At 52.7% G+C, this 21,907-nt stretch overlaps 2 protein-coding genes and 1 pseudogene across 4 annotated transcripts; 1 reads left to right on the forward strand and 2 right to left on the reverse strand.

The window, feature by feature from the left end:
• The first annotated feature begins 1,817 nt into the window (after positions 1-1,817).
• Positions 1,818-9,803, forward strand: LOC121062620 (zinc finger protein 345-like). Of its 2 annotated transcripts, XR_005815643.1 has the most exons (4): positions 1,823-2,089; positions 2,290-4,033; positions 7,448-7,789; positions 8,788-8,920. XR_005815643.1 is itself a non-coding variant. In XM_040542758.1 (3 exons), exons 1-3 carry the CDS (start codon positions 2,047-2,049, stop codon positions 9,604-9,606), a joined length of 2,220 nt encoding a protein of 739 aa, XP_040398692.1. In that variant the 5' UTR covers positions 1,818-2,046; the 3' UTR covers positions 9,607-9,803. The 2 variants fall into 2 exon arrangements, 1 of the variants encoding a protein (XP_040398692.1); XM_040542758.1 differs by lacking the exons at positions 7,448-7,789; positions 8,788-8,920 and adding an exon at positions 9,019-9,803 and having other exon boundaries at positions 1,818-2,089; positions 2,290-3,878.
• Positions 9,804-11,416: 1,613 nt separating this feature from the next.
• On the reverse strand, positions 11,417-14,216 carry LOC121062592 (annotated as a pseudogene).
• A 487-nt stretch (positions 14,217-14,703) lies between these two features.
• On the reverse strand, positions 14,704-20,395 carry LOC121062619 (zinc finger protein 271-like). Of its 2 annotated transcripts, none has more exons than XM_040542757.1 (3): positions 20,297-20,395; positions 16,822-17,619; positions 14,704-16,250 (listed from the first exon to the last, which is right to left on the reverse strand). In XM_040542757.1, exons 2-3 carry the CDS (start codon positions 17,615-17,617, stop codon positions 15,430-15,432), a joined length of 1,617 nt encoding a protein of 538 aa, XP_040398691.1. In that variant the 5' UTR covers positions 17,618-17,619; positions 20,297-20,395; the 3' UTR covers positions 14,704-15,429. The 2 variants fall into 2 exon arrangements, with proteins under 2 accessions (XP_040398691.1, XP_040398689.1); XM_040542755.1 differs by having other exon boundaries at positions 17,806-20,317.
• Positions 20,396-21,907: the final 1,512 nt, after the last annotated feature.

The following is a 21,907-nucleotide window of genomic DNA, read 5'->3' on the forward strand; positions in this document are numbered from 1 at the left end:
GAATAACAACAATAATAATAATAATAATAGTATTAATAGTAATAATGTGTACGAAATAAGTGATGCACAATGCAATTGCTCACCACCCGTTGACCGATGCCCAGCCTATCCCCGAGCAGCCGGCCACCCCCCCACCCCGGCTAGCCACCCCTATATATTGTTCAGCATGACGTCAGATGGTATGGAATACCCCTTTGGCCAGTTTGGGTCAGCTGTCCTGGGTCTGTCCCCTCCCAGCTTCTGCTGCATCCCTAGCCTGCTCGCTAGCAGGACAGAGAGAGGCTGAAAAGTCCTTGGCTTGGTGTAAGCACTGCTCTACAACAATTAAAACATCAGCATGTTATCAGCGCTCTTCTCATTCTAATCCAAAACATAGCACCCTGCCAGCTACTAGGAGGAAAATTAACTCTGTCCTAACTGAAACCAGGACAGCCCCTCAGAGCCCTCTGTGCATTGCAGGAAAGAGTTTCCCTTTGCCACCTCCTATTTAGGAATATCCTAAGTATCCTATAATCCCTTTTCCCTGGTGAGCAAGGATCCAGGCTAAGAGCAAGGGATGAAAGGAGCTGCTGGGTTAGCAAATGAGGAGAGAGATCAAATCATGACCCATCCCAGGCAGCTGAGCTGCACGAAGATGCCTGCAGCTATCACAGAGCCTCAGACCTCGGATTAACCACAATATTCTCTTTGAGAGCAGAAGAACCAGCATATTCTCTTTGAAGCTGAGGAGGAACCAGAATATTTTGTTGTTCCTGAAAGTGCATGAGCCTGGGGATTTCCTGCAGTGCTGGAGACCTTGTGCCCTGTAGTGAGTGCTTTACACGCATCCTTGTGCTCGCCAGCAGCACAGCAGCAGCAGGATGCATTGGTGCAATAAAAATGCACAGCCAAAAGTGATGCATTAACACCTAGGTCACGCTTTTGAAGAGAAAAATGCTGGGATGCGCAGGCACACATGCTTCTGTGCATGCCTGGGTGCACCCATGCGTACGTGCACAACCCAGGAGCTGTAAATATTAGGGACGCAGACAATTTGTGTCTCCTGCACACCTCAAAACCCCACAGTCCTGCTGTTCCCCAAAAAAACCTTCCCGCTGTTTTGGGGCTGCTGCTGATGGAGGGCATCAGGGGTGGTGCACCAGGGGTCCAGCTGGGATGGAGTTAATTTTCTTCCAGCAGCCCCATGGCACAGTGCTGGGGTAAATCAATGCTGATAATGTGTGGACGGGCTGTTTGCACTGTGTCAAGGCCTCCTTTGATTCTCATCTGCATGAGGGGACACAAAAAGGATTAAGCTAACCACAGAGATATCGTTCTCAGCTTTTAAACAGAAAGGAGGGGGTTTGGGGGGACAAAGTTTGTTCGAGAGCTGCCTGGGCACCCATTTACCCATGGGAAGTAATGAGTGGCCTTCACAACACTTTTTTCTGCTTTTTTTTCCTAATTTCTTTTTTCCGCTTCTCCTTTCCTTAGGGAGCTATTTTTATCTCGGCCCCAGGGGGGGAGGAGGAGGAGGAGGAGGAGGAGGAGGAGGAGAAGGAGGAGGAGGAGGAGGAGGAGGAGGAGGAGGAGGAGGAGGAGAGGGAGGAGAAGGAGGGGGAAAAAGAGAGGGAGGGAGGGAGAGGAGGAGAAGGAGGAGGAGGAGGAGGAGAAGGAGGCAGAGAAGGGGGAGTAGAAGGGGGAGTAGAAGGGGGAGGAGGGAGGAGGAGGAGGAGAAGGAGGGGGAAGAGTGGGAGGGAGGGAGGAGAAAGAGGAGGAGCGGCAGGGTGGAGGAGGAGGAGTGGAAGGGAGGGGAGGAGAAGGAAGAGAAGAGGAGGAGGAGGAGGAGAAAAGGGGGAGGGGGAGGAGGGGGAGGAGGAGGAAGGCTCTCATCGGGAGCTGCCTCCTCTGGGGCCAGTGGCCAGTGGGGAACCCCCACCGAGCACCCCAGGACCCCCAGAGCCCAGACCCAGCTCCCTGCAGCCCCCACATCCCCTGAAGCTGAAGGTGGGAGCCCAGCAGCGTGCGTGCTTCCTCCCCCGGATTTTCTCTCCCAGAGCGCTCTGGATGGGGAGGAAGAGGAGGCACCAGCCAGAAGCCCCTCAGGCAGGTGGGTAGCAAGGAGGGGGGGAAATGATGGAGCCTCGACCCCAAGTCACTGCCCATTGTTGTTACCACTCCTTGATGCAGTGGCACCACCTGGGGCTATGGGACAGGCTGGATTTGGGAGAGGGAGCCCTAAAGGTGCTCGGGATCCACGGCCAAACTTTGCAGAACGGGTTTTTTGCGTCTCTGTCTTCATCCCTACAGCTGACAATGGCCTGGAGGATGAGAAGGGGGAAAAAACAGAGACACCGAATGGAGCAGAGCTGTGTTCTGGACGATCCAAGGGGAACTTAGCCCAGAAGGCAAACTCAACACCACAGCACCAACCACGGCAAAGCTCCAAGGAACCAAGTGGAGAAGTGAGGCTGGAGCCCCGTGGCCACTGGTCATCGAGTGTGGGTAGAAGCCCAAAAGGCTGCCAGAGGGATCCCACGGTGGGGAGATCCTATAACATCAGTGAGGCCGGGAGGCTGGGAGGCACAGCACACAGAGCCTCCTACAGGTGTCCAGACTGTGGGAAGACCTTCAGCAGGAGGTCGTTCCTCATCCCCCACCAGAGGATCCACACCGGGGAGAAGCCCTTCACATGCCACGAGTGCGGGAAGGGTTTCCGAGTGGGGTCGTCCCTCAACAAGCACCAGCGGATCCACACGGGGGAAAAACCCTACAAGTGCTCAGTCTGCGGGAAGAGTTTCCGCCTCAGCTCCACCCTCAGCACCCACCGGAAGGTTCACACCAGGGAGAAACCCTACACGTGCTTGGTGTGTGGGAAGGCTTTTCGTGTGAACTCATACCTGCTGGCCCACCAAGCCACCCACAGCATGGACAACCCCTTCCAGTGTCCTGCCTGCGGGAAGCACTTCAGCATGAGGAGGTATCTGGCCATCCACCAGCGGATCCACACAGGAGAGAAGCCCTTCAAGTGTCCAGAGTGCAGGAAGGGTTTCAGCCGGAGATCCATCCTCATCGTCCACCAGAGGACCCACACTGGGGAGAAACCCTACAAGTGCCCCGAGTGCGGGAAGGCCTTCATCATGAGCTCAGACCTCGCGGCCCACCACAGAATCCACACCGGGGAGAAACCCTACAAGTGCCTCAGCTGTGAGAAAACCTTCCGCCTGAGCTCCCACCTGACGAGGCACCGGCGGTGCCACACCGGGGAGAGGCCATACAAATGCACCGACTGCGGGCAGAGCTACACCGACAGCTCTGGCCTCATCAAACATAGGAGGCTCCACGCCAGGGAGAAGAAGTCGACACTCAGCACAGCTCAGGGAGCAAGGAAGAGACGCTACAAATGCTCCCACTGCGGGAAGATCTTCAGTATGAAGTCAGCCCTGATGGTCCACCAGGTGAGCCACACCGGAGAGCAACCCTACAAATGCCCCAAGTGTGAGAAGACCTTCAGCCACAGCACGGCCCTAGGGAAACACCAGTGGGTCCACACCAGGGAGAGACCTTTCAAATGTCCCGACTGTGGGAAGGGCTACACTGACGGTTCCACATTGCGGAGGCACCGGAGGAACCACACTGAGGTGAGACCTTATAAGTGTCCCTGCTGCGGGGAATGCTTCAGCATCATCTCCGCTCTCCTGAAGCACCAGCGGTTCCATACCAAGGACAGGCTTTACAGATGCCCCGACTGCGAGAAGAGCTTCCACTCTAACTTTCTCCTCGTCACCCACCAGCGAACCCACACAGGAGAGAAACCCTATACCTGCCCCACCTGCGCCAAAGCCTTCCGCCAAGCTTCCCACCTTACACGGCACCAGAAGATCCACACGAGGAGTGGAGCTGGCACTGCATGGCATGCGATGACCCCATAGCAATTCCAAGTGGCACTCAGCAATGGCACAGGGACTGATCCAGGAATCTCAACCACCTCAAGCCCGCTGGCTGCCACAAGTCACTCATCCCAAGAAGCCTTGACCTGTATGCTGCCAGCCCGGTAAGCACTGTAGGGTACATCCTGCTCACCCAGATGTTAACTGGAGCCCAGAATTAACCAGTTACTGGTTACAGCATGACCACACCACCCTTCTGTAGCATGACCCTTATTTTTTCTCACCCTGTCAACACGCCTTTGGGTTAAGGCTGCGACCACTCTTGTATTTTAAGTTTTTATTTACCCTTAGTTCCTATTCCTATTCCTTTATCCCTGAGTCCCTCTCCTACTCCCCTTCCCAAACTGACCCCTCCTGCCCAACTCACTCTCAGCTTCACTCCCATCGTTACCAAAGTTGGTCCCAGAAAAATCATACGTAACCACTACTTTTGGATCACAATTTGTCCTTTAAATGTGTAGAGCTGGCACTGTTAATTAGTGCATCCAGACTGAACCTTCTTGCCTCCTGCTGGCCAAGGATGGCTCTGTTATCACACTCTAATTCTGCTCAGCTTATGCCCATACAAAGATTTTACAGGGTATTTGGGGACTTTATGTTGTATCTGGGGACAGGCACAGGAGTGCTTTATAGTACTGATGCTGAAGTCCTGGCCGATAAGCTAGACACAACAACCACCTTGCTGTGCAATTGTCTCATTTGTTTACAATCATCATTTAAGTTGGGAATGGGGTCATAAAGGTTAACCCTTTATGAGAATGTATAGACCATGGTGACCATGTGTTATCTCTAAATGTCAAGGGAATGTTTCCTTGGCTTTGTGCTGCCTTCAAACCCAACCGTGGGTGCAAGCTGAAACCATAAGAGAAGGTGACACCTGCTGAAATTCATGGAGGTGCCTGAGACAATGCTGCTGATACTGAACGCCTTTGACAAGCCCAGTGACACTTGGCAAACTTTGCTTGCCATGACTTAGAACCGTATGAGATGCTGAGGGTATCAACCCCTTCTTTGGGTTCCCACCAAGCTGGACCCATGGTCTGTTATCCCATGGATCACCAGCAGGGAAGGAAAGGATGGTGACTGGTAGATGCTGAAGATTGCATCCCCAAGTCAAGAGTTTGGGTGTGAAGGGAAGTCCCGTCGAACCCCTGATCTGTGCCTTAATTCGCTTGGGGGAATCCATCCCCGTTGTGTCCCAGCGATCCCACCGAGATGACGCTGCGTATGTTTACAATCTTTGGATTATTTTGGGTGTATTGACTCTGTGTAGCCATACTACAAGTGTTCTTCTGTGTTTCCATAAGTTTACTACCCAACCTATTTGTGATTTTAACTGCATTGCCCCAATTACCACTTATCAAGCACTGCCAACTATACTCTCTACTACATATCGCCCCTATCCCTATCCGTATGAATTTCTCCCTAATTGAACAGTAGAGTAAGGTCCAAGTCACTCAGCCAAAGAAGCCCTGATAACCACAGTCATGTAAGTCTTTGCATGCCCAGATATTAATTTTAGCCCGGCATTAATAAATTATTGGATTTTCTGTTGTTTCAAGCCAGAAAACTGTGCTACTGTTTCTCATGCTGTTATTTTGAAATAAATAGTTTGTTCCTAAAGCTGTTGGTCTGGTGTCTTTTACCATATCCCAAACCTATAACTCAGCAGGGCTGCCTCAAGCCCCCACAGCCTGGCTGGGGGGAGAATTCATGGCTCTGCTAATGAGCAGGGACTCGTTTAGCCACAATAACTCATTTGCTCATCTATCACGGTACCTCCAGCAGCCAGCCAACAGGTCTGCTAACTCTGGTTTCCATGCCAAAGCTTCCAAACAAGAATTGCACTTTATAATCTGAGCTGCATTTTTTTCTGAAGAAAAGCTAGATGCAGTAACTAGAGAACAAAACCACGATTTTATTTGACAAAATAGACACAGACACAGACACAGATTTCTAGGTTGGAAGAGACCTCAAGATCATCGAGTCCAACCTCCGACCTAACACTAAGTACTCCACTAAACCATATCGCTAAGCTCTACATCTAAACGTCTTTTAAAGACCTCCAGGGATGGTGACTCCACCACCTCCCTGGGCAGCCCGTTCCAATGCTTAATAACCCTTTCGGTAAAGAAGTACTTCCTAACATCCAACCTAAAACTCCCCTGTCGCAACTTTCGCCCATTCCCCCTCGTCCTGTCACCAGGCACGTGGGAGAACAGACTAACCCCCACCTCTCTACAGCCTCCTTTAAGGTAACTGTAGAGAGCGATAAGGTCGCCCCTGAGCCTCCTCTTCTCCAGGCTGAACAAGCCCAGCTCCCTCAGCCGCTCCTCGTAAGACTTGTTCTCCAGACCCCTCACCAGCTTGGTCGCCCTTCTCTGGACTCACTCGAGCACGTCCATGTCCTTCCTGTAGCGAGGGGCCCAAAACTGAACACAGTACTCAAGGTGCGGCCTCACCAGAGCCGAGTACAGGGGCACAATCACTTCCCTAGACCTGCTGGCCACACTGCTTCTTATACAGGCCAGGATGCTGTTGGCCTTCTTGGCCACCTGAGCACACTGCTGGCTCATATTCAGCCGACTATCAACCAATACTCCCAGGTCCTTCTCGGCCAGGCAGCTTTCCAGCCATAGCTCATTCTCTAGGGGAAAAAAAATAAAAAAAGAAAGAAAGAAAAAAAAAAACAGGACTCACTGCAAAGTGTCATTCAACAGCTCACGGGATGTTACAGTTTCATTAATTTCACCCCAAATCCTACACTTGTCACTTTGCTGAAGCAAAGCCACCCAAGGAAGAGCCCTATAGGAGCCACCAGCCCTTGCTGAGAGTAAGGAAAATAATAATAATTAATGCAGCTATTCCAAAACCATCTTCAAAGTACAAAAGTAGATAGATTTTTTCCTCTTTTCTAGCATGAAAAACAAACAGAAACCTTGCAGGTGGAAAAAGCAAAATGCGCTGAGCCCCTCAGCATGCCTTTGGGTGTGAAATTCCCCTGTAACTATATCCGTACAGATATAGGTTCCCCCAAACCCACTCCATCCAGCTCAGAAGGAGCAGGATGAGGCCAGTGGTGCTGTCTGTGTTGGTGTGGATGCTCTGTGTGACCAGACACATATATGTATATACACACGTGTATATGTGCCTACTGACTGCATTTTAAACCCTGTTACCAGTTGGACCCAGGGGCATGGAGTCGAATCTGTCATGATGTGTTTTCCTCTAACAACCCTCTTCCTTCCCTCTTCACCTCCAGTAAATTCAGTAAATTCCCATCTCCTCCAGTAAATGTCCTGAAATTCAGAGATCTGGAGACAAAGGGGGAGGAATTTGGGAGGAGGGGGAAGCTGCTCAAAAGATCCCCAGATATGCGCAGTCTGGATTTTGGCTCAGCACAAGGAACTGGGGCAGGGCAGTCGGGTGCAAGCATCCCTTCAACCCCCCACCCCACCCCACCCCACCCCAAATAATTATTGACAAAACAACAAAATATTGACACCTTTCTCTTTCAGAGATGCTCCAGTGATGCTGGGAGGAGGAACCGAGCTCTTGGGCTCTGCTGTCGCTTTTGTTTCAGGCACAGAGAGATTCTGGGCTGCCAAGCAAAGCTGCAGATGCTAATCCTGCCCTTCCAGCAAGGGGAAAACTGTGCCGTGCCCCAGCTCCTGCAGGATTTGGTCCAGGAGCTGCCCTTAGGATAACTCAGGGCAAGGGGACAGTGAGGCCTGGGGGTGGTTGCAGCCCGGCTGCCTGCACAGAGGCACAGGAAGGGGCTGGGACAAAGTGAGAAGCTGGGAAGAGAAATGTGCAGCCCTGGGCTCAAACCAGGACAAGACCCGAGCTGGAGCTTGCAGGTACCGCGGCTGCGCCGGCCTCTCCTCCTATATTTTTTTTCCCGGCTCTTTTCCCCTTTCTGTGATGCTCTGGGAGGATTTGGGGGAAGGATGTGTGTCACCAGATGGAGGGGCTGGCAGAGGAGCCGCCCGAATCCAGCTGGGTGGGAATATCACGCAGATCCTCACTACACAAGCCCAAAGCCCCAAAACATGATGTTGGGAGCAGGAGCAGGCCCACAAGTGACTTACTTTGGTCCAGGTTCAGCCAGACCCACCCTCTCCTGCACCCCAGGCTATCTCCAGCACCCAGCATCCATCCTTCTCACCCAAACGCTCCTCGTTTACCACCCGCACCCATGGGTGCAGCGTACCCACTGTATTGGGAGGCATCGTCCCCACTGTGTCACCAAATCTGGGGGTCCGGCCCCATTGATTAAAGACTTCAAGCCCAGGGCAGCATGAGACACCCCCCCCCCCCTTGGGGACACCCTGGTGTGTCATCCCCTGCTGCTCAAAGCCTTGGGGACTTCTCCCCATCCCAGGTGGCTGCTTTTGGGGATGGGGGATGGGGTTCATCCCCACCCCATTGGGGGGAACAGCAACCATGACTCCACCAGGCAGACCCTGGTTTCAATGGGACATGGGCAACTTTTATGGGGTTTTATAGCCCCAGACCGGTGCAGGAGAGGTGAGTGGCTCTGGTCTTACTGGGTGGCAAAACCAGGGTGATCCTAATGTTCAGAGACCCCCAAAACCCTACAGGGATGCACGTAGCTCTGAAAGCCTCCAAAAGGACCAAATCTCCTTGATTTTTCTTGGCTTTCTTTTTTCTTCCCCCTCCCCTGCCCCCCCCCCCCCCCCCACCCCCCCCACTCAGGGAAAGGTCTGGGTTATTCGCGTGCCTGCTGTTTCCCAAAATCTTCCCTCCCGTTTCCCCCCTTCCGAGCTCTCCTTCCCCTGCTGCGACTCCTCACCAACTTCTCCTCCCTCTCTTGGGGACAATCCCGATGGAGCAGGGGGATTTGGAAGACTCATCCCAATGGGATGAGACCGAGGAGAGCCGTTGGCACGGCATGGTGCTGAGGAGGACCGAGGTGGCCATTTGCCTGAGTGCCAAGATAGGAGAAGACCCGGAGGAGGAACCCAGGCCACAAAGACCAAGGCAAAACTGTGCCAGGAAGGTGCAGGATAACCCTGGTGAAATTCATCCCCAGAAAACTGGGATCGAGGCTGGGACATGCCCCAAGGAGAAAGTGTACGGGTGCAGCAAGTGTGGAAAAACCTTCAATTGGAAGAACAACCTGAGCCGGCACCTGAGGACGCACACCAGGGAGCATCCCTACAAGTGCTCCGAGTGCTGGAGGAGCTTCAGCAACCATTCGAACTTCATCTCCCACCAGAAGCTCCACCGGGGGGAGAAACCCTATGAGTGCTTGCACTGCAGGAAGTGCTTCAGCCAGAGCACCAGCCTCCTGGCCCACCACCGGATCCACACGGGGGAAAAACCCTATGTCTGCTTCAGCTGTGGGAAATGCTTCTCCCAGAGGCAAAACCTCACCATGCACCAGAGCATCCACACTGGGGAGAGACCCTACTCCTGCCAGGATTGCGGGAAAAGATTCCGGAGGAGCTCCGACCTCATCCGACATGAGAGCCTCCATACAGGTGAACGGCCCTACAAATGCCCCGACTGTGGGAAGGGTTTCACACGGAGCTCCAAGCTGATGGAACACCAACGGGCCCACACAGGGGAAGCCCCCTACGGGTGCTCAGTGTGTGGCAAGCACTACAAGGCCAACATCTCCTTGAGGTCCCATCTGAAGCTGCAGACGTGAGATGGGCTCGCTGAGTGGCTGGTGGGGCCATGTCCTATGGGGAGATGGAGAGGAGGAAGGTGCCATGGCCAGGGAGGGCCTGATGGGTGGATGGTGGCGAGCATAGGACCTGGAGGTAGTTGGGCTCGCTGCTGAGATCGTTCCCGAGTAGTGATTCTTTCCCTTTTGCACATTAGCATTAAAATATTTTGGATTTTCCACTGTCTGTGTGTCAAGTGCTGGTTGAAACAAAACACCTTAGCTGGTTTTGGAGATCCTGATTTCCCAAAACCTCTCAACCGCCACCATTTCTGCCTGAAATACACTCGGGCTTTTCTACTGCCACAATACCTTCTTCCATTTTCCTGTCGAAACTTCAAATCTGCATGTAAAACCCTCTTACAAATTATATCCCTACCCTTCCAGGCAGGGCTGCCTACATAAGAAAAATCCCCTCTGTGGTTGCCTCTCCCTCCAGGAATCAAAACCTCTCCTGAGGAGCTTCAGGTTCTTCCCACCTCCCATTTTTCCATCTTCCTTTTTCCTTTTTCCAGCTGGTTTGGAGGAGGATCCGTGCACAGCCATGGGCCCTATTCATGGGCTGCCTTCCCAGCTCATCTCCTGCCCATGGACCTCCCAATGCTCAGGGCTGATCCTGCCCTTCTCTCCTTGCTTTACTTAGGAGTAATTGCCCAACCCGAAGAAAAAGCATCACCCAAAGCTCTCGTCATGATGTTCTAGTGAAAAAAAAAAAAAAAAAAAAAAAAAAAGTGGAAAAGCTTTTTCTGATGGGAAAAGCTTCAGGGGAAGGCCAGATCCTGCTGCACACCGGGAAATCTTCAGAGGGGATGAATCCCAGGGCTTCCAAATGCAGGAAGGGCTTCGGTGCTGGTGTGCATGTTAGGAATGACCCCAGTGCCTCCATGCTGCTATTTAAACCTTTTAATTGGCCATAGGAAATGGCTTGGAGCAGCCGTTTGTCTGCCACGAGGATGTGAGGGCTAACAGAGCATGCTGATGACCTGCCAGGTCTCTGAGACCTTAATATCGAGGGTCCTGATGGGGAAATCAAGCATGGGGAAATTAATGGGGCTGTGAACCAGGTGCATTTCTGCACCCACGGAGACGGCAGCCGCACATTTTTGCTGTTTTCCGTGCTTTTTGCACGCTGCCCAGGCACCAGATTTTAGCAAATCCAGCCTTGCCTCATCAATGCTTGCTTTTTCCCTGATGCATCTTGCAGCGAGACCTCACAGCAGAAGACTTGGCCTCAAACCAAGCACGTGGGATTCACAAAGCACGGCTCCATCTGAGCCAAAAAAAAAAAATACCCAGAAACTCTCTCACAGATCAGTCAGCTGTGCTGAGCTCAGCTCCATGTTGTCCCCCATCAGCTGAGTATCTAGCAGCCCAAAAACACCTATCCACCCGGATTTCTCCCAAAAGAAATCAAGGTGAGAAGGTGCAAGTGTGCATAGCCAAGGGTGCTGGGCTCGCCCTTCATCTCACCCCTGTGTGCTCCCCCATCAAGTTGCTCCCCATGGAGCTGCTCTGTGCTGCCACATCTGCTGCCAACAACTCGGCGGTGGGTGGTGGGATGTCTCCTGACTCTTCTTCAGCGATGGCAGATGGTTTAGCAAATGGTTGAAATACTGCTTTTTTTCTCGATTGCTCACTAGTTTTCACTTGCTTTGAGCAAAGCCGAGGCTGGTGGTGGCATCTGGGAATCACCTGCTAAGCACAAACACCCACGCATAACCCTAGAGATGCTCTGTCGCAAAAAATAATAATAATAATAATAAATAAAAGCCCAAGTGGAGATTTAACGGGATTAAAAAACGGTTTTATTATTTTTAAAGATGTGTTTCAGTTGCTTCTGAACAGCCTAGCAGTCAGCAAACTGACTTTTGATGAGTAATTCCTTAAGAAAAGGAGGTGGAAAATCATGAGGTGTGCACACAGCAAACTCTTTTAGGGGAAATCAGAATTTCTGCCCAGGCTTTGTCCTGAAGATACCAGTCAGAGAGGGGGTTTTATATGCATAGACCAAAAATAAGGGCTTTTCCACCCACTTTGCATGGCTCTGACTAAACCCAGCTTGAAATAAATCACCATGAATATTCAACACACCGTGGGAGCACTGGGTCCTTGCCGCAGAGGGGCAGGAACCCAGGACAGAGTGGTGCAAGGATTTGGTGTTCAAACCTGTGTGATGGAACAAAGTTGGGTGAACCTGCCATGAACCAACGTGAAAGGTGAAAAAAAAAAAAAAAAAAGAATGGGAAAGAACACTTAAATAGGAGGAAAAAAATAAATCTTTAAAAGCTTTAATTCTTAGTAAGGTTAAAATGTGCTTTTCCTCGTCCTATCTGTTGACCCCTTCCCTAGCCAATGTTTTAGGGAATTCAGCTGTTCTTTATAAATATAGGAAGAAGAAAAGCAGCTGAAACTGCAGTCTGGGAAATCTGTATCCCTCAACCAAGGCAGGATTTTCTTACATCAACAACATCGCTGATGGAGCCCTCAGCTGCTTTTTTTGTGCTGATGTACAACCAAAGAGGAAGAGGCCAGGAGGTGGTGGCAGGTCTGGGTGCAATCCAGACCCCACAAATATTACCTGAAGAAGAGCGGGTTCCTTTCCTTATGAAGTACTAGTGGTTTAAGGTTGGACTTTTAGGTCCTCACCAGCTCCAGATGGGCTGACCCCATTCTTGCACAACGCTTTCTCCTCCACATGCAGTTTCTGGTGGGACACCTTTGCTTTGTAGGTCTTCCCACACACTGAGCACTTATAGGGAGCTTCTCCCATGTGGCTCCTCTGGTGGGTGATGCACTTGGAGCCCTTCCCATAGTCGGGACATTTATAGGGTCTCTCCCCGCTGAGGGTCCGCTGGTGCCGCACGAGGTCGGAGCTACTACGGAAGCTCTTCCTGCAGTCCAGGCAGCTGTAGGGTCTCTCCCCAGTGTGGATTCACCAACAAATAATAAGGCCGGTGCTCTGGGTGAATCTCTTCCCACAGTCCAAGCAGAGATAAGGTTTCTCACACATAAGCAGCCAGCTGTGCTGGACAAGCACAGGGCTCTGGTTGAAGTTTTTCCTGCAGCTGAAGCACAAGTGTGGCCGCTCCGACCAGTGGATCCGCTAGTGGGACATGAGGTTGGAGCTGTCATTGAAGCTATTCTCACACTCGGGACACTTGTAGGGCCGCTCACCTGTGTGCAGGTGCTGGCGTTGGATCAGGTTGTTCCTCCAGTGGAAGGTTTTCCTGCAGTTGGCATTCTCGCACGTCCGCCCTTCAGCACGGACATTTGTAAGGACATTGGTCTTCTTGGGATCCTCCAAAGTGTCTCCAGGAGCATCCAGCTCCTCCTGCCCTCGCCCAGGGCATGGCTCCACTTCTGCCTGCTCTTTTAGGGCCTCATCCTGCTTGGGATCCTGGCACACAGCCCCTTCCTCTGTCCTCACGCTGGGGCCATTTGCTTCTGCCTGCTGGGAGTCAACTGGTTGGGGTTTCTCCTCTTTGTGGCCACCAGCACCTGTTGGTGGAGAACAGGGATGAGATGGGAGTTGGCCCACAGAAAATCAAGGGTCTCCACATCCCATTGACCTTCCCGTCCCATTGGCCTTCCTACCCCATTGGCCTTCCTACCCCGTGCACCTTCTGATCCTATTGACCTTCCCCATCCCATTGACCTTCCCCACCCCACTGACCTCCTCCCACACTGAACTTCCCCCTCCATTGACCTTCCCATCCCATTGACGTTCTCATCCCATTGGCCTTCTTATCCCATGCACCTTCCAACCCCATGCACCTTCCTATCCCACTGACCTTCCCTCCCATATTGATCTGCCCATCCCATGCACCTTCCCATCCCATTGATCTTCCTACAGCTTTGACTTTCCCATCCCATGAACAGCTTTCACCCAATTCAACCCACAGAGGTTTGTCAAGGACAGACCTTGAGAGATCCTCAAGGGATGGGGAACGGAGCAAAGCTCCAGATGCCTCATGGGTACATGTAGGACCTTAGGAAAGCAGCATGGGAACCATTTTCTGTGCGTGGCTTCATTCTCCCTCTTCCCACAATTCGTGACCAGGATGCAGGAAAGGCTTATCCAGGGAAGGGAGAAATTTGGAGGAGAAAACACCGATTTTGAATAAAGGACAGTTACCTAGTGAGGCCGTGGTCTCAGAGCTGTTCTGCTGGGTGTCCTGCAATGGAAATTTCAGCTTCTCAGCCTCTTCCCCACTACGGACTCACTGATGCACGATGCAGCAGGAACTCATGCTGAAACCCTTCCTGCACTCAGGGCACTTGTAGGGCCATTACCCCATGTGCAGGTGCTGGTTTCAGGTCCAGTTTCTCCTCCAGCTGAATGAGGGCCCACAGTCAGCACATCCATAAACCTTTTTCTGGGAGAAAACTGGTGGCTGGGGTTCAGTTTCCCTAATGCTGCCTGGGTTTCCCCCTTGGCTGATGCTTTCTCCCTATCCCTTCCCCTTTTCCCTGCTCTGGTTCTCCGAGGCTCCACCATGCCCCAGCTCCTCTCCATCACCCCATGTCACCCCCATGCCTTGTCCCACCTTCTCCTGGACCTTCTCAGGATTTCTCTTTTCCTTCTTGCTCATCCTCCCCATACCTTCAGGGACCCCACAGCCATGATGTGCATGCAACCCTGCTAAAACCCCAAAGGAAGGTTTGGCCATGCAGCCCCATGCATCCAAGGTGCAGGATGAAGCAAGTGACGGAGGAGCTGCAACTTCAAACAAAACCCTTACAGGGGGAAAAGATGGGAAGGGGCTCAAAGACCTTGCTGGATCACCCCCCCACAAACACAAATTTATTGCTTAGGCCATATCTTTTCCCCCAGCACCCCCCAGCCAAAATTAGACAGGGTGCTTCTAGGAAGTTACACTTCAGGGGGATTTGGTTCAGTTTCTTAGGAAAACAGGGAAGAAATCAGTGTGGGTTTGCATGAAATTGCCCACCCCAAGCCCTGAGCTGCTTCCCCAAGCAATTCCCCAACCCCAGAGGCTGCATCTCCTCCCCTCTGCACCCCCAAAAATGGTCAGAGCGGTCCAGCTCCATCCCCATGCAGAACCTGTGCTGCCCACGTTTCACAAGGAAACTCATCAGGATTTTATTAAGTGAAAAAAAATAAAATCTAAACATAAAACAATGATAGTGAAAAGAAGAACATTCAACCCTTTGCTTGGTACCAAGAGGGTACAAAAATGGCATCCCCCTCCCTCCATGGAGCAAGAAAATCCCCCCCACTGCCTGAGATTTCAACAATTCCTCTATCACTGAATGCTTGAACGCTGCTCATGAGCATTAAGCCCAGCCTGAAAATGAGGGGGGGGGGAGGAGAATCTGACTTGCAATCTGCTTTTTTTTTTTTTTTGGCCCAGAAATGCCCAACAAGGTCGGCTTGATCAGACAATGAATGTGATCCTTCTGCTGCAGCTGTCTCACCGGGCGTCCCTGCCTCCTCTGTCTCACGTGGGAGGACCAGTGTGACTGCCAGCAACCCTGGGGAATAGCATCACTGTTGCTAGGAGGACAGCTTTGATAAAGATTTCCAGCGTGCTGATCTCCCTGCAGGTCTCCCAGCCCTGCAAAGGCTTCGGGAGCCACACAGACCTGCTGCAAACAAGAGGAGACGCAGCAGGGAGGATGCTTTCCGAGGGGGACTCCCTGAGCTTTGCCTTTGGCCCCGTTTCTCTGCTTCTGGGAGGCTTGGGGAAGAAGAACCCTGTCCCAAATGGTGCTGGAGCATCCCCCAAAGCTTGTCCTTATAGCAAATTCTCCTTGCAGAGCACAACCTGCTCCTCTTGCATCCTAATGCATGTGCATCCTCATGTGGGACATCAGGGAGATCTTGGTCCTGTAGCAATTCCCACACTTGGAGCACCTGTAGGGAGTTTCTCCCGTGTGGGTCCTCTCGTGCTTCAGGCATTTGGTGCTCATGGTGAAGCCCTTCCCACACTCATGGCACCTGTAGGGTCTCTCCCCGGTGTGGATCCGATAGTGAACGATAAGGTGTGAGGTGTTGGTGAAGCTCAGCCCACACTCAGGGCATTTGTGGGGTCTCTCACCGGTGTGGAGCTTCTTGTGCTGGTTGAGGTTGGAGCGGCGACTGAAGCACTTCCCACAGTCAGAGCAGAGATAGAATTTCTCAGGTTTGTGCACCAAGCTCTGCTTTTGGAGCTTGGTGCTGTCACCGAGTTTTATCCCGCTGTCAGGACACTTGCAGCACTTCTCCAGCTGGTGGGAAGCAAGGTCGGAGCTGTCATCAAAGCTTTTCCCACACTCAGGACACTTATGGGGCTGCTCCACCACGTGCAGCTGCTGGTGTTGGCTCAGGCTGTTGCTACAGTCAAAGGTTTTCCTGCAGTTGGTACACTCGTACGTCCGCCCTTCAACACGGATACTTGGATGGACGCCTGACTCCTTGGGATCCTCCAAAGTGCCTTCAGGAGCATCCAGCTCCTCCTGCCCTTGCCCAGGGCATGGCTCCACTTCTGCCTGCTCTTTTAGGGCCTCATCCTGCTTGGGATCCTGGCACACAGCCCCTTCCTCCGTCCTCACGCTGGGGCCATTTGCTTCTGCCTGCTGGGAGTCAACTGGTTGGGGTTTCTCCTCTTTGTGGCCACCAGCACCTGTTGGTGGAGAACAGGGACGAGATGGGAGTTGGCCCACAGAAAATCAAGAGTCTCCACATACCATTGACCTTCACATTCCATTAACCTTCCCATCCCATTGAACTTACCCACCCCATTGACCTTCCCATCCCATTGACCTTCCCCCTCCATTGACCTTCCCATCCCACTGACCTTCCCATCCCATTCACCTTCCATCCCACTGACCTTCCCATCCCATTGACTTTCCCATCCCATTGACCTTACCATCACATTCACCTTCCCACCCCATGCACCTACCCATGCCATTGATCTTCTCATCCCATGGAAATTCCCACCCCATTCACCTTCCCACCTCATGCACAGCCCCAGCTCAACCCACAGAGGTTCTCAAGGATAGACCCACTATGGGGAATGGAGCTTTGCTCATGGGTACGTGCGGGACCTTAGGATAACAGTATGGGAGCCATTTTCTGTGCGTGGCTTCATTCTCCCTCTTCCCACAATTCATGACCAGGATGCAGGAAAGGCTTATCCAGGGAAGGGAGAAATTTGGAGGAGAAAACACCGATTTTGAGTAAAGGGTGGTTACCTGGTGAGGCCATGGTCTCAGAGCTGCTCTGCTGGGTGTCCTGCAATGGAGAATCCTGATGGTCAACCTTCTCCACAAGATGGACCTTTTTATGCGCGTTACAGCGGAAGTTCTGGGTGAAACCCTTCCCACACACGGGGCACTTGTAGGGTTTCTCACCCGTGTGCACCGTCTTGTGGCGGACGAGGTCGGAGCTCTTGCGGAAGCTCTTCCCGCAGTCCCGGCACTCGTAGGGCCTCTCGCCCGTGTGGACACGGCGGTGCATGATGAGGTATTGGTGGCGGGCGAAGCGCTTCCCGCAGTCGGGGCACACATAGGGCTTCTCTTCAGTGTGCACGGACTGGTGGGCAATGAGGTGGGAGCTCTGGATGAATTTCTTCCCACAGCTCAGGCACTTGTAGGGCTTCTCTCCCCGGTGGAGCATCTCGTGGATGAGCAGCGGGGAGCTGTCGTTGAAGCCCTTCCCACACTCGGAGCACTTGTAGGGCCGCTCGCCTGTGTGCAGGCGCTGGTGACGGACCAAGTTATGCCTCCAGTTGAACGTCGTCCCGCACTCGTTGCATTTATATGCTCCCTTCCTGCGTTTGGCTTTCACCCGTGGCTTTCTTTCGCCACCCGTGCTTCCCTGCTCACCTTCTTGCAACCCCTGCCTGGCTTCGTGTCCTTCCCAGCTTTCTGAGCCTTCGCCGTGCCCCAGCTCCTCCGCATCATCTTCTATCACCACGATGTCTTCCCCCACCTGCACGTGCACTGTGTGCCTCGCCTTCCCATTTTCCTTCTTGTTCATCCTCCCCATCCCTGCGGCAACAGAGAGAAGATCTTGACGCAGCCGTGCCCGCTCCCGCGGCACACATCCTTCCAGGTGCTCGCCGAATCCCTCCCCAAGCCTGCCGCGCCACAGCTTCCCCCACCCCATCCCCTCCGTCCTCACCCCTCCACCCCCTTATTTTTTATTTTTTTTAAAGGGGGGGGGGCTCAACCCACCTGCAAGGTGTGCTTCGCTCTGCACCCGCCCCGACACGCGGTTCATGATGCAAACGCGTGGCGGAGGGGGGATGCGTGAAACCAACCCGCTCGCAATGGGATGGGGGGTCGGGGAGTCCTGGAGGACCCCAATCCTGTTCCACCACCCCCCTGCTTTACACCCCCAGACCCCCTCCCCCCAGCTCTCCACCCTCCCCCGCTGCAGCCTCCGCTCGCCCTTGTCCCAACCCCTTCCTGTGTCTCTGCACACCCAACCGGGCTGCAACTGGCCCCGAGCAGTGCTGCAGAGGGGGCTGCGGTCATGAGGGGGCTGCGGGGGGGCCGGGCATCCTCCCTGCTTTGCTTTATCCCATGCACAAAGCCAGGCGGGAGAGCAGCTCCAGGGGGGAGAATCCTTCGGTGTGCAGCCCCCATCGGGGCTTCCTGAAAATTTTGGTAAAGAAATGAATTTAAGGTACAGCTTGCATCTCACGCAGGGTTTGCATTGGTGTCTGCAAATTGAATTTGCTGTTCAGGCTGGATTTCGTGATATTTTGCTTTTAAAAGAGGCTCACAAGGGATGTCAGGGCAAGGGGGGGGTGATACCAAATTCCATGAAACCAAAAGCAAAATAACAGGAGGCCTCAATTGGAGAAGCCAAAATGTGGTTGGGCTTGTGGAAATTAAACCTTAAGTTCAGTTTATTGGGATGAAACAGGAGAAGAAATCCCCCTGGGTTTGCAGGTGAGGAAATGCTGGTACTGACAGAGATTTGCTCTCATGGAGATGTTCTTTAGGATAGCCAGAGCATGGGGTAAGGCTGGTTTCGAGTTGGGAATTATTTTGGCATCGTGGTTTCTAAAGCTGTTTGACTTGTTCTTGGATGTTTTACCCAGAGACGGGCTTGGGTTGCACACCAGCATGGGGTGCACGGGTGGGATAAAGCAATTCCTTGACCCACAGGCTGCATCTCCTCCCCTTCCCTGGAGGGGCCAGAGTGGGTAACTCGCAAGGAAACTCATCAGGATTTTATTAAATATAAGAATACATAAGGCAGTCAAGGCAAAAATAAGAGAAAGAGGAAAAAAAAAAAAGAGGAAAAAGACAAAGAAATAATGTTCCCCTCTTTGCTCACTACAGAAGGTACAAAACCTGACTTCTGCCGGGGAGCAAGAAGAAAATCCCCCAAATGCTTGAGATTTCACAAATTAACAGCACCCATGAGGTTTAACCTCAGCCTGAAGCCAAGACGAGGAGAACATCACTGAAATCAGTCTTTCTGGCCCCAAAATGCCCAACGAGGTCACTAAGATGGGACTTGTGTTGGCTCCTCATCCTCGTCCTCATCCTCATCCTCGTCCTCATCCTTATCCTCTGCCATTTCATGTTCTACCTAGTCTTTGGGATTTCCCTTTCCCTTCTTGCTCGTCCTCCCCATAGCTGTGGGGATGAGAACCCTGCCTGCAGCCGTGCCCGCTAAAAAGTTGGATTTGATGATCTTAGAGGTTTTTTCCGACCTAAAATTCTGTGATTCTGTGGAAATCCCATAGGAGGGCTTGGCCATCCAGCTCCACATGGAGAAGGTGTGGGGTGGAGGGGCTGCCCCACACCTGGACCTGAAGCCCTGCTCCACCACCTGGTGTTGCTCATGCATGGGCTCTCCCCCCCCCCCCCCCCCCAAATAAAATAAAAAAAAAAAACTCCTGGGGCTCAGCCCCACATTTGCTGCTTGATTTGGGACATCAGCATCCACTGAAAAAAGGGAGAAAGGGGGGAAAGGGGGGAAAAAGGAGGAAAATGGGGGGGCAAGGGAGAAAAATAGGGGGGAAGGGGAGGAAAGGAGGAAAAGGAAGGGAGAGAGGAGGGGAAATGGTGAATAGGATGGGAAAAGGGAAGGAAAAGAAGGAAAAGGAGGGGAAGGGGGAAAGGGAAGGGAAAGGGAAGGGAAAGGGAAGGAAAGAGGGGTGAAAGGGGGGAGAAGAGAGGAAAAGGGAAGGAAAAGGGGGGAACAAGGAGGGGAAAAGGAGGAAAATTGGGGGGAAATTGGGTAAAAAAGGAGGGGAAAGTGAGGGAAAAGGGGTAAAAGGGGAAAAGGAGGGGAAGGGGAGAAAGAGGAAAAAATGTAAAAGGAGGGGAAAAGCAGAAGAAAGGGGGGAAAAGGTAGGGAAAAGGGCAAAAAAATACAGAGGGAAAGGGGGGAAAGGGGAAAAGGAGAGAAAAAGAGGGAAAGGGAAGGTAAGGGTGGAAAAGGGAAGGAAAAGGAGGGGAAAAGGGAGGAAAGGGAGAAAAAGAGGGGAAAAGGAGGGGAAAAGGGTGGGAAAAGAGGGAAAAAGGAAAAAACGGAGGGAAAAGGGGGCAAAGGAAGGGACAAGGGGGGCGGAAGAAGGAAAAAGGGGGCAAAGGAGGGGAAAAAGGGGTAAAAGGGTGCAAAATGGGTTTGGGGTGGAGGGGGGCAGCCCCTCTGCTTGTCCCCAGGGATGGGGGCTCCCCCCAGTCTCCACCACCCCCTCACCGGTCCCCGTCGTCCGCCGCCGCTCGCCCTTGTCCCAGCCCCTTCCTGTGCCCCCGCAGCAGCAACCGGGCTGCAACCGGCCCCGAGCAGCACTGCGGGCACGGGGGGGAGGGTAGAGAGGGGGCCAGGCATCCTCCCCGCTTTGCTTTATCCCACGCACAAAGATTCCTGGGGAGCATCCCTTGGGTGAGCATCCCAACAGAGCTTTCTCGCTTTTGGGTTAAGAAAGGGGGAAAACCGACCTCCGCGGCGCTTTTTTTTTTTTTTTTTTCTTTTTTTTTTTTTGGGGGGGGGTGGGGGGAAGTGGGATCTTTGTAACGGAGGGATGCTCCAAATTTCTTGCATGGAGCTGAACGTGGAATAAACAGAACTGCCATAATCAAACAGCTCGGGAGACGTGTTTGGGATTTAAGGGGATCCTCCAGCAAGTTTTGTCTCCAGCATTTAGAGTTCAGAATTGGGAAGGGGTTGGATCGAGGTGGTCACTGGGGAGAAGGGAAAGACCCCCTAGACCCCATCCTCTCTCATTTAATGACATTGTGCAAACACCATCGGGCAATAGCTGAGCCATCCCCACGTTATCAGCACTCACAAACCAAACCCACATCAGCACGGGGCCGCCAGGAGAAAAATTCTGCAGCAAAACACGTGAAAGTGAATATTTGGGTCGAAACAGAGTGATGTTTTTTGCGCTGAGTGGAAAGAGGAGGACGCGATGTTGGAGGGAAGTGAGAGTGTCAAGCAGGACTTGGAGTAAAGCTGAGAAGTGAACAGTACATGAATCTGAAAGGCTGGATGGAAAATTATTTTCAGCATTATTTTATAGAGAAAATAAAATACAGAGTGCTTCTGTTTACTAGGCAGCGTTTCCTCCGTACACCCATTCTTCTCTGCATGGACCTTACGGAGATGCTGGGAGGGTCTTGGGTGTGATGGTCCCATGGGCAACGCAAGACCCTTGCCTCCCACCAAAGGCACCTAGGGCAATCTCCTACATGGCCACATCCGTACTTAAGACCCAAAAACCCTCATTCTACCCCAAGAAACACCTTCAAGGGGCATCAGTGTCCCCCAGACATCTCCAGATTGCCCTCCTGAGGTCACCAGCCCCACAGGAGACCAAGGGGGGGGCACCACATCCCCAAAATTCCTCCCCCTTGGCGGTAGGACACCGTGACAGGTTGCCCAAGGAAGCCAATGGGTGGCCTCAACACTGGAAGAGCTCAAGGTTGGACGGGGCATTGAGCACAGAATCACACAAGGGTTGGGGTTGGAAGGCACCTCCACCTGCTCCCAGCTCAACCAGCATCAGGATGTCCACGTCCAGGTGGTCTGGAGCATCTCCAAGGTGGGAGACACACCCGGAGCAACCTCATCATGTGAAAGGTGTGATCTTTAAGGGTCCTCCCAACCTACCCCATTCCATGACCCCACGATCCGTGGCACATCGCCCCCCGCGCACACCCCCTGTTCCTCGCCACAGTACAGCACTCGTACAGCCGCTCTCCCTTGTGGATGCGGAGGGGGGTGACCAGGTTGGAGAAGTCGCCGAAGGTCCTCCCGCAATCCAGGCGCTTGTAGGGTCGTTCCCCGGTGTGGCTCCGCTGGTGT

This window comes from Cygnus olor, chromosome 33 (genome assembly GCF_009769625.2).
Source record: "Cygnus olor isolate bCygOlo1 chromosome 33, bCygOlo1.pri.v2, whole genome shotgun sequence".
NCBI classification, from domain to species: Eukaryota; Metazoa; Chordata; class Aves; order Anseriformes; family Anatidae; genus Cygnus; species Cygnus olor.